Genomic DNA, 12,734 nt, shown 5'->3' with positions numbered 1-12,734 from the left:
TTTTCTACCCGTCAACTGTCAGTTTAGCATCTTTGTTTTCTACCCGTCAACTGTCAGTTTAGCATCTTTGTTTTCTACCTGTCAACTGTCAGTTTAGCATCTTTGTTTTCTATCTGTCAACTGTCAGTTTAGCATCTTTGTTTTCTACCCGTCAACTGTCAGTTTAGCATTCTACCTGTCAACTGTCAGTTTAGCATCTTTGTTTTCTACCCGTCAACTGTCAGTTTAGCATCTTTGTTTTCTACCCGTCAACTGTCAGTTTAGCATCTTTGTTTTCTACCCGTCAACTGTCAGTTTAGCATCTTTGTTTTCTACCCGTCAACTGTCAGTTTAGCATCTTTGTTTTCTACCCGTCAACTGTCAGTTTAGCATCTTTGTTTTCTACCCGTCAACTGTCAGTTTAGCATCTTTGTTTTCTACCCGTCAACTGTCAGTTTAGCATCTTTGTTTTCTACCCGTCAACTGTCAGTTTAGCATCTTTGTTTTCTACCTGTCAACTGTCAGTTTAGCCTCTTTGTTTTCTACCTGTCAACTGTCAGTTTAGCCTCTTTGTTTTCTACCCGTCAACTGTCAGTTTAGCCTCTTTGTTTTCTACCCGTCAACTGTCAGTTAAGCATCTTTGTTTTCTACCCGTCAACTGTCAGTTTAGCATCTTTGTTTTCTACCTGTCAACTGTCAGTTTAGCATCTTTGTTTTCTACCCGTCAACTGTCAGTTTAGCATCTTTGTTTTCTACCCGTCAACTGTCAGTTTAGCATCTTTGTTTTCTACCCGACAACTGTCAGTTTAGCATCTTTGTTTTCTACCCGTCAACTGTCAGTTTAGCATCTTTGTTTTCTACCCGTCAACTGTCAGTTTAGCATCTTTGTTTTCTACCTGTCAACTGTCAGTTTAGCATCTTTGTTTTCTACCTGTCAACTGTCAGTTTAGCATCTTTGTTTTCTACCCGTCAACTGTCAGTTTAGCATCTTTGTTTTCTACCTGTCAACTGTCAGTTTAGCATCTTTGTTTTCTACCCGTCAACTGTCAGTTTAGCATCTTTGTTTTCTACCCGTCAACTGTCAGTTTAGCATCTTTGTTTTCTACCTGTCAACTGTCAGTTTAGCATCTTTGTTTTCTACCTGTCAACTGTCAGTTTAGCATCTTTGTTTTCTACCCGTCAACTGTCAGTTTAGCATCTTTGTTTTCTACCCGTCAACTGTCCGTTTAGCATCTTTGTTTTCTACCCGTCAACTGTCAGTTTAGCATCTTTGTTTTCTACCTGTCAACTGTCAGTTTAGCCTCTTTGTTTTCTACCCGTCAACTGTCAGTTTAGCCTCTTTGTTTTCTACCCGTCAACTGTCAGTTTAGCCTCTTTGTTTTCTACCCGTCAACTGTCAGTTTAGCATCTTTGTTTTCTACCCGTCAACTGTCAGTTTAGCATCTTTGTTTTCTACCTGTCAACTGTCAGTTTAGCATCTTTGTTTTCTACCCGTCAACTGTCCGTTTAGCATCTTTGTTTTCTACCCGTCAACTGTCCGTTTAGCATCTTTGTTTTCTACCTGTCAACTGTCAGTTTAGCCTCTTTGTTTTCTACCTGTCAACTGTCAGTTTAGCCTCTTTGTTTTCTACCCGTCAACTGTCAGTTTAGCCTCTTTGTTTTCTACCCGTCAACTGTCAGTTTAGCATCTTTGTTTTCTACCCGTCAACTGTCAGTTTAGCATCTTTGTTTTCTACCTGTCAACTGTCAGTTTAGCATCTTTGTTTTCTACCTGTCAACTGTCAGTTTAGCATCTTTGTTTTCTACCCGTCAACTGTCAGTTTAGCATTCTACCTGTCAACTGTCAGTTTAGCATCTTTGTTTTCTACCCGTCAACTGTCAGTTTAGCATCTTTGTTTTCTACCCGTCAACTGTCAGTTTAGCATCTTTGTTTTCTACCCGTCAACTGTCAGTTTAGCATCTTTGTTTTCTACCCGTCAACTGTCAGTTTAGCATCTTTGTTTTCTACCCGTCAACTGTCAGTTTAGCATCTTTGTTTTCTACCCGTCAACTGTCAGTTTAGCATCTTTGTTTTCTACCTGTCAACTGTCAGTTTAGCATCTTTGTTTTCTACCCGTCAACTGTCAGTTTAGCATCTTTGTTTTCTACCCGTCAACTGTCCGTTTAGCATCTTTGTTTTCTACCCGTCAACTGTCAGTTTAGCATCTTTGTTTTCTACCTGTCAACTGTCAGTTTAGCCTCTTTGTTTTCTACCCGTCAACTGTCAGTTTAGCCTCTTTGTTTTCTACCCGTCAACTGTCAGTTTAGCCTCTTTGTTTTCTACCCGTCAACTGTCAGTTTAGCATCTTTGTTTTCTACCCGTCAACTGTCAGTTTAGCATCTTTGTTTTCTACCTGTCAACTGTCAGTTTAGCATCTTTGTTTTCTACCCGTCAACTGTCCGTTTAGCATCTTTGTTTTCTACCCGTCAACTGTCCGTTTAGCATCTTTGTTTTCTACCTGTCAACTGTCAGTTTAGCCTCTTTGTTTTCTACCTGTCAACTGTCAGTTTAGCCTCTTTGTTTTCTACCCGTCAACTGTCAGTTTAGCCTCTTTGTTTTCTACCCGTCAACTGTCAGTTTAGCATCTTTGTTTTCTACCCGTCAACTGTCAGTTTAGCATCTTTGTTTTCTACCTGTCAACTGTCAGTTTAGCATCTTTGTTTTCTACCTGTCAACTGTCAGTTTAGCATCTTTGTTTTCTACCCGTCAACTGTCAGTTTAGCATTCTACCTGTCAACTGTCAGTTTAGCATCTTTGTTTTCTACCCGTCAACTGTCAGTTTAGCATCTTTGTTTTCTACCCGTCAACTGTCAGTTTAGCATCTTTGTTTTCTACCCGTCAACTGTCAGTTTAGCATCTTTGTTTTCTACCCGTCAACTGTCAGTTTAGCATCTTTGTTTTCTACCCGTCAACTGTCAGTTTAGCATCTTTGTTTTCTACCCGTCAACTGTCAGTTTAGCATCTTTGTTTTCTACCCGTCAACTGTCAGTTTAGCATCTTTGTTTTCTACCTGTCAACTGTCAGTTAAGCATCTTTGTTTTCTACCTGTCAACTGTCAGTTTAGCCTCTTTGTTTTCTACCTGTCAACTGTCAGTTTAGCCTCTTTGTTTTCTACCCGTCAACTGTCAGTTTAGCCTCTTTGTTTTCTACCCGTCAACTGTCAGTTTAATATCTTTGTTTTCTACCTGTCAACTGTCAGTTTAGCATCTTTGTTTTCTACCCGTCAACTGTCAGTTTAGCCTCTTTGTTTTCTACCCGTCAACTGTCAGTTTAGCATCTTTGTTTTCTGCCTGTCAACTGTCAGTTTAGCCTCTTTGTTTTCTACCTGCCAACTGTCAGTTTAGCATCTTTGTTTTCTACCCGTCAACTGTCAGTTTAGCATCTTTGTTTTCTACCCGTCAACTGTCAGTTTAGCATCTTTGTTTTCTACCCGTCAACTGTCAGTTTAGCATCTTTGTTTTCTACCCGTCCACTGTCAGTTTAGCATCTTTGTTTTCTACCCGTCAACTGTCAGTTTAGCATCTTTGTTTTCTACCCGTCAACTGTCAGTTTAGCATCTTTGTTTTCTACCTGTCGACTGTCAGTTTAGCATCTTTGTTTTCTACCTGTCGACTGTCAGTTTAGCATCTTTGTTTTCTGCCTGTCGACTGTCAGTTTAGCATCTTTGTTTTCTGCCTGTCAACTGTCAGTTTAACATCTTTGTTTTCTGCCTGTCAACTGTCAGTTTAACATCTTTGTTTTCTGCCTGTCAACTGTCAGTTTAGCATCTTTGTTTTCTACCTGTCAACTGTCAGTTTAGCATCTTTGTTTTCTACCTGTCAACTTGTCAGTTTAGCATCTTTGTTTTCTACCCGTCAACTGTCAGTTTAGCATCTTTGTTTTCTACCCGTCAACTGTCAGTTTAGCATCTTTGTTTTCTACCCGTCAACTGTCAGTTTAGCATCTTTGTTTTCTACCCGTCAACTGTCAGTTTAGCATCTTTGTTTTCTACCCGTCAACTGTCAGTTTAGCATCTTTGTTTTCTACCCGTCAACAGTCAGTTTAGCATCTTTGTTTTCTACCCGTCAACTGTCAGTTTAGCATCTTTGTTTTCTACCCGTCAACTGTCAGTTTAGCATCTTTGTTTTATACCCGTCAACTGTCAGTTTAGCATCTTTGTTTTCTACCCGTCAACTGTCAGTTTAGCATCTTTGTTTTCTACCCGTCAACTGTCAGTTTAGCATCTTTGTTTTCTACCCGTCAACTGTCAGTTTAGCATCTTTGTTTTCTACCTGTCAACTGTCAGTTTAGCCTCTTTGTTTTCTACCCGTCAACTATCAGTTTAGCCTCTTTGTTTTCTACCTGTCAACTGTCAGTTTAGCATCTTTGTTTTCTACCCGTCAACTGTCAGTTTAGCATCTTTGTTTTCTACCTGTCAACTGTCAGTTTAGCATCTTTGTTTTCTACCTGTCAACTGTCAGTTTAGCATCTTTGTTTTCTACCCGTCAACTGTCAGTTTAGCATCTTTGTTTTCTATCCGTCAACTGTCAGTTTAGCATCTTTGTTTTCTACCCGTCAACTGTCAGTTTAGCATCTTTGTTTTCTATCTGTCAACTGTCAGTTTAGCATCTTTGTTTTCTACCTGTCAACTGTCAGTTTAGCATCTTTGTTTTCTACCTGTCAACTGTCAGTTTAGCATCTTCGTTTTCTACCCGTCAACTGTCAGTTTAGCATCTTTGTTTTCTACCCGTCAACTGTCAGTTAAGCATCTTTGTTTTCTACCTGTCAACTGTCAGTTTAGCATCTTTGTTTTCTACCCGTCAACTGTCAGTTTAGCATCTTTGTTTTCTACCCGTCAACTGTCAGTTTAGCATCTTTGTTTTCTACCCGTCAACTGTCAGTTTAGCATCTTTGTTTTCTACCCGTCAACTGTCAGTTTAGCATCTTTGTTTTCTACCCGTCAACTGTCAGTTTAGCATCTTTGTGTTCTACCCGTCAACTGTCAGTTTAGCATCTTTGTTTTCTACCCGTCGACTGTCAGTTTAGCATCTTTGTTTTCTACCCGTCGACTGTCAGTTTAGCATCTTTGTTTTCTACCCGTCGACTGTCAGTTTAGCATCTTTGTTTTCTACCCGTCGACTGTCAGTTTAGCATCTTTGTTTTCTACCTGTCAACTGTCAGTTTAGCATCTTTGTTTTCTACCCGTCAACTGTCAGTTTAGCATCTTTGTTTTCTACCCGTCAACTGTCAGTTTAGCATCTTTGTTTTCTACCCGTCGACTGTCAGTTTAGCATCTTTGTTTTCTGCCTGTCAACTGTCAGTTTAGCATCTTTGTTTTGTACCTGTCAACTGTCAGTTTAGGCTGCTCGCTGGCTCCTCATCACCACTTCAAGATGGCGGCCCAATTTCTCCTGTCACAGCAGCCAATGCTGCGTCTACTTATAACATGTTTATGGTACACACCATATTTTGGTCCAGGCTAGCATTTGAAACACATTTTCAGGTACACACCTTAAAGTAATGTTTTTGGTACTTGACGCATGTTGCATTTTAGCACGCTATATTGTATGCTAATTTATCAGGTATGTACCGCGGCGTCATATATTTTGGTATTTCACTGCCGCTAACTGTAAGCACGCAATTGTTAGCATGTACAGTTAGCATGATTGCTTTTTTTTAGTTCATTTTGATCATATTTTTTGTACTACTAGAATGCACTCCATATAAACATCTAAAAATATCCATCTGCGTTCCACTGCAGTCTTGCAGCTGTAGGTGGCGCTATTGTGCATTACTACAAGTGTGTGCCAGCGACCACACACAGCAAGCCAGGCCAAAACAAACACACACACACACACACACACACACACACACACACTCTCAATCACAGCAGGACACAAGCATTTGAATATCTATTTGTGGTCGTCCTATCTGATGTTGCGGTCGAATGCCAAATAAATGAGATGATGTCATAGGGTGCTGGTGGTGTCCAGGACATAACATGATATGTGCTGCCGGTTTTAAAAAAAAAAATCACTATCTTCTGGGGTGTCCAAACTTTTCCACTGGGGGCCGCACACTGACAAATTGTTAGATTTCATTTTCAAAACCAATACAATATATGGATTTTTCTCAGTCATAAAAAAAAGTTAAATATTAGCCATATTAATTTTTTTTAACATTTTTTATTCAACAATTAAAGGTGCCATATGTAATAATGTGGCCAGAAATGGTACTGCAATTACAGTCAAAATCCTGTAGTTCCCTCCTCCTGACTGAGGTTGCCAGATATGCAGCCCATTCTAGCTGGATGGACTGGACTACTACAAGAAACTTCAAACTTCCACTGCCTCTTACTAGGGGTTGAGGTCTGGGACCATAATGGCTGAATAGTCAATAACAAATCTCTAACCAACAGAAATGAGGCTATTTTCAGGAAGAAGTAGGTCATGTATTCGTACAATATCACAACAATCATATGGTTATTGTCAGTACTATCAGAAAACAAAGACTAAAACCATGCCTGACTTACCTATCAAGGAGGAAATGAGCAAATTTGGCGTCTTTCAAAACAGACCCCAATACAAATCCTAGTTTTGTTCTGGCTTTGTCATGACTAAGTTGAGAATGGTAACTTTTAGATGTACTAAGGTCTGACATGTTTAGTAACTTTACCAGTGGCAGTAGCCAGACCAAGATGGCAACCTGGATGTGACACACTCAGACTTTCTAATTGGTCAAACAGTGGAGGGCGGGGCATCGAAATGAAAACAATAACAATATTTCGGGGCTGTAAATCTAATTATGAAATGAGCATATGAACTACTGTTGTCAGTTATAGAGGTATTGGAAAATATGATTTATTAATTATTTTTGACATATCAGGGCCATGAAATGATGACTTGACATGACATTATTACATATGGCTCCTTTAAATGTATAAACCAACTTAGGTCCATTTGTTGATATAAAGCAAATGTTTTAACATGTGCGTTGTAAAAGGTCTGTTTTTCTATGGCTGAAACACAAAATATGCAATATTTTCCCCAAAAAGATTTTCATAGTAGAATATTTGATGCAAAGTAATTAGAGTCTTAAGTAAATCAATAATTTATAACAACGTTGCTTTTAATTCTTTTTTTTTTTTTTAGCAATGACAGTTTTTTAAATCCTACAAAAATGACTGATGATCCAAAAAGGCCCCACTCATAAAAGTGTTAAAAAATAAGTCATACACTTTTAACTTTCCACATCTAAGTCTCTATAGATGAACTTCAGATCTATCCGTCTATTATAACATTTATAATATTTTTTTGTTTTTATTTTGTGCCCCTTTTTGTCAAAGAACACGTTCTTTTTAATGTGGCAAACACAACAAAATATGCAATATTTTCCCCAAAAAGATTTTCATAGTGGAATATTTGATGTGAAGTCATTTGAGTCTTAAATATGTCATAATTCATAAAAACATTGCTTTTAATTATGTATTTTTTTATTTGTAGTTTAAAAAAAAAAAATCCTACAAAAATGACTGATGATCCAAAAAGGCCCCACTCATAAAAGTGTTAAAAATAAGTCATACACTTTTTACTTTCCACATCTAAGTCTCTATAGATGAACTTCAGATCTATCCGTCTATTATAAAATTTGTAATATTTTTTCATGTTTTTATTTTGTGCCCCTTTTTGTCAAAGAACACTTTCTTTTTAATGTGGCAAACACACCAAAATATGCAATATTTTCCCCAAAAAGATTTTCATAGTGGAATATTTGATGTGAAGTCATTTGAGTCTTAAATATGTCAATAATTCATAAAAACATTGCTTTTAATTATTTTCTTTTTTCTTTTTCTTTTTTACATCCTACAAAAATGACTGATGATCCAAAAAAAGCCCCACCCATAAAAGTGTTAAAAAATAAGTCATACAGTTGTTTGTTTTTACTTTCAACATCTAAGTCTCTATAGATGAACTTCAGATCTATCCGTCTATAGTAACATTTGTATTATTTTTTATGTTTTTATTTTGTGCCCCTTTTTTGTCAAAGAATACTTTCTTTTTAATGTGGCAAACACACCAAAATATGCAATATTTTCCCCAAAAAGATTTTCATAGTGGAATATTTGATGTGAAGTCATTTGAGTCTTAAATATGTCAATAATTCATAAAAACATTGCTTTTAATTATTTATTTTTTTATTTGTAGTTTAAAAAAAAAAAATCCTACAAAAATGACTGATGATCCAAAAAGGCCCCACTCATAAAAGTGTTAAAAAATAAGTCATACACTTTTTACTTTCCACATCTAGGTCTCTATAGATGAACTTCAGATCTATCCGTCTATTATAACATTTGTAATATTTTTTCATGTTTTTATTTTGTGCCCCTTTTTGTCAAAGAACACTTTCTTTTTAATGTGGCAAACACACCAAAATATGCAATATTTTCCCCAAAAAGATTTTCATAGTGGAATATTTGATGTGAAGTAATTTGAGTATTAAATGTGTCAATAATTCATAAAAACATTGCTTTTAATTATTTATTTTTTTATTTGTAGTTTAAAAAAAAAAAATCCTACAAAAATGACTGATGATCCAAAAAGGCCCCACTCATAAAAGTGTTAAAAAATAAGTCATACACTTTTTACTTTCAACATCTAAGTGTCTACGGATGAACTTCAGATCTATCCGTCTATTATAACATTTCTATTTTTTTTTCATGTTTTTATTTTGTGCCCCTTTTTTGTCAAAGAACACTTTCTTTTTAATGTGGCAAACACAACAAAATATGCAATATTTTCCCCAAAAAGATTTTCATAGTGGAATATTTGATGTGACGTCATTTGAGTATTAAATATATCAATAATTCATAACAACATTGCTTTTAATTATTTTCTTTTTTCTTTTTTACATCCTACAAAAATGACTGATGATCCAAAAAAAGCCCCACTCATAAAAGTGTTAAAAAATAAGTCATACAGTTGTTTGTTTTTACTTTCAACATATAAGTCTCTATAGATGAACTTCAGATCTATCCGTCTATAGTAACATTTGTATTATTTTTTATGTTTTTATTTTGTGCCCCTTTTTGTCAAAGAACACTTTCTTATTAATGTGGCAAACACACAAAATATGCAATATTTTCCCCAAAAATATTTGATGTGAAGTCATCTGAGTCTTAAATATGTCAATAATTCATAACATTGCTTTTAATTCTTTTCTTTTTTTTTCTTTTTTTTTTGAAATCTTACAAAAATGAATGATGATCCAAAAAGGCCCCACTCATAAAAGTGTTAAAAATAACTTAGACTTAGACAAACCTTAATGATCCACAAGGGAAATTGTTCCACACAGTAGCTCAGTTACAAATGATGGAAACGATGGAAAGGACAATGCAGGTATAAAATAGACTAAAAGCAATATAAAATATAACATATATACGTAATATTTACATAATATATGTAAAGTATAGGATATATACTGATATATTATATGATATGTTTATATCACAATATATAACAATGACTATGTACAATATTATAGTATATGCAACAGCTGCAGCATAAAATAGAGAGTAGATCCAGCAGAAAATAGACATTATAAACAAAGAGAAGGAGCTAACATAGAAGGTGTCAGGTAATAGACAGAAATATACAGTTGTTGTTTGTTTTTACTTTCAACATCTAGGTCTCTATAGATGAACTTCAGATCTATCCGTCTATTATAACATTTGTATTATTTTTTATGTTTTTATTTTGTGCCCCTTTTTGTCACTTTCTTTTGGCAAACACACACCAAAATATTTCAAAGTGGAATATTTCAAGTTAAGTAATTGAAGACTTGTATATGTCAATAATTCATAACAACATTGATTTTGATTCATTATTAATAAACAGCTGTAAATAAAAAATAAAAAAGCCTGCTGGGCAGATTTGGGTTATTAGAGTCAACATTGCAACTTCTTCTTGTTACATTTCACCTTTTTGTTCTTTTATTACACTTTTTGGCGTTTTGTTTTTTCAATAGTATTTTTAGAATTGTTGAAAAATGAGCTGTGAGCCGCAAATGACCTCCGTGTGTTCTATACTGAGCCCCTACAAGTAACATGCCACGGAAGTATTTGCCTTGTCCGCAGCTCAAACTGTAACCTTCCTTTTCCACTTACCTATTTGTCTTTGTGCTGCAGGTTAAGGCCTTTTATTCCTACTGGGCGGAGCCTGCCATCATTAAGAACCTCAAACGAGGAGTGTCCAGCATGTTGCAAGTGCAGCTCAACACTGGAAAAGTTATAGAGGTGAAAAAAAAGAAAAAGTATTCACAGAAGTGATTTTCCCGAGCTAATTGGACTGTTTGGCATTAGAACGACGTGTCCGGAAGGTGCACAGTTGGCTACAAGGCAGAAAACAACCAGGTGACAAGAACAAAGTTCCTGCAGTCCTGCAAAACTGCAGAGAGCGGCTTCACCACACACAGTCAGGTTAGTCGTGGTAGAGGTCCACCGAGGCCTTTTTTCCCCCAACTCCAACAGAACTACATGTTAGTTAGTTAGTAGGGATGTCCAATAATGGCTTTTTTGCCGATATTGTCCAACTCTTAATTACCGATACCGATATATACAGTCGCGGAATTAACACATTATTATGCCTAATTTGGACAACCAAGTATGGTGAAGATAAGGTCCTTTTTAGAAAAATAAAATAAAATAAGATAAATAAATTAAAAACATCTTGAATAAAAAAGAAAGTAAAGCAATATAAAAACAGTTACATAGAAACTAGTAATGAATGAAAATGAGTCAAATGAAGTGTTAAAGGTTAGTACTATTAGTGGAGCAGCAGCACGCACAATCATGTGTGCTTACGGACTGTATCCCTTGCAGACTGTATTGATATATATTGATATATAATGTAGGAACCACAATATTAATAACAGAAAGAAACAACCCTTTTGTGTGAATGAGTGTAAATGGGGGAGGGAGATTTTTTGGGTTGGTGCACTAATTGTAAGTGTATCTTGTGTTTTTCATGTTGATTTAATTAAAAAAATAAAAAATAATAAAAATTAAAAAACGATACCGATATCAACCGATACCGATATCAACAGATGTATTCAGTGGTGGAATTAACACATTATTATGCCTAATTTGGACAACCAGGTATGGTGAAGATAAGGCACATTTAAAAAATAATAATAAAATAAGATAGATAAATTAAAAACATTTTCTTGAGTAAAAGAGAAAGTAAAACAATATAAAAACAGTTACATAGAAACTAGTAATTAATGAAAATGAGTAAAATGAAGTGTTAAAGGTTAGTACTATTAGTGGACCAGCAGCACACACAATCATGTGTGCTTACGGACTGTATCCCTTGCAGACTGTATTGATATATATTGATATATAATGTAGGAACCACAATATTAATAACAGAAAGAAACAACCCTTTTGTGTAAATGGGGGAGGGTTTTTTTTTGGGTTGGTGCACTAATTGTAAGTGTATCTTGGGTTTTTTATGTTGATTTAATAAATAAATAAAAAAAAATAATAAAAAAACGATGCCGATAATTTCCGATATTACATTTTAAAGCATTTATCGGCCGGTAATATCGGCAGGCCGATATTATCGGACATCTCTATTAGTTAGTGTATTATTTCTTCGGTCCGTGGTCAACAAAATAAACAGTTGTCCTTTCATAAGTTGAAAATGTTGCAGAGTGAAAGGGTTTAGGCTGAAGTTGAGCACTTAACAGCAGGCCCGGCCGACCTGTCTGACAAGCCTGTAAATGTGTGTTGGTCATGTATGATGTCTTTTTGTTATTTTTTTTGTGATGTGTAATGTCTATTGTTTAAATGTACGGCAGTGACAATGAATTTCCCCAAGGGGACCAATAAATCTAAATCTAACCTAATCTATTGCGCCTAACCCTATAAACAATATCAAATAATAATAATAATATGAAATTTCCTTTGCACGACATATTATAAATACACCTTGTACACAACATAAACACAGTTCAATTATATACACAGTAAAGACATGAAATATCCTTGTAGACCTTTGTACCAATTATTTACTATATACCGTATTTTTCGGACTATAAGTGAGTATACGTTGCACCGGCCGAAAATGCACAATAAAGAAGAAAAAAAACATATATAAGTCGCACTGGAGTATAAGTCGCATTTTTGGTGGAAGTTTATTTGATAAAACCCAACAGCAAGAATAGACATTTGAAAGGCAATTTAAACTAAATGAAGAATAGTGAACAACAGGCTGAATAAGTGTACGTTATATGAGGCATAAATAAGCAACTGGTATGTTAACGTAACATATTATGGTAAGAGTCATTCAAATAACTATAACATATAGAACATGCTATACGTTTACCAAACAATCTGTCACTCCTAATCGCTAAATCCCATGAAATCTTCTTCCTCGTTGTCGCTCCTGGTATGCGCCCCGCTAGCGTCCTTTCTTTCTGCTGCTCGGTCGCCGTTTTCTGGTGCATATTTCACTACGTCCAGCTTGTAATCTGCAGTATTTGATTTCCTTTTCGCTGCAATTTTAGTTCAGTCCTTCTCAGTTTTTATAAGTTACCGCCAATGTTGATGTGATCCATTTTAATAGCTCCGGCAGTAGCGTATAGCATATAGCAGTTAGCATTCCTAAACCCACAATGCACTTCTGCCATGACCCGCCCCCGCCGAATTCTTATTGGTTGGCGTGTGTGTGACGATTGC

At 35.8% G+C, this 12,734-nt stretch overlaps 1 protein-coding gene across 7 annotated transcripts in view; it reads left to right on the top strand.

The window, feature by feature from the left end:
- Window positions 1–12,734, top strand: part of mttp (microsomal triglyceride transfer protein) — a 93,174-nt gene that overhangs the window by 14,880 nt on the left and 65,560 nt on the right. For all 7 annotated transcript variants that reach the window (XM_061923078.2, XM_061923079.2, XM_061923083.2 and 4 more), the window contains 2 exons: window positions 10,182–10,289; window positions 10,356–10,472. In XM_061923078.2, coding sequence (XP_061779062.2) covers window positions 10,182–10,289; window positions 10,356–10,472 — 225 coding nt within the window. The remainder of the gene's footprint in view (window positions 1–10,181; window positions 10,290–10,355; window positions 10,473–12,734) is intronic.

This window comes from Nerophis lumbriciformis, linkage group LG27 (genome assembly GCF_033978685.3).
Source record: "Nerophis lumbriciformis linkage group LG27, RoL_Nlum_v2.1, whole genome shotgun sequence".
NCBI classification, from domain to species: Eukaryota; Metazoa; Chordata; class Actinopteri; order Syngnathiformes; family Syngnathidae; genus Nerophis; species Nerophis lumbriciformis.
Note: the sequence above shows the minus strand (reverse complement) of the source record. Positions and strands in the feature narration are given on the sequence as shown.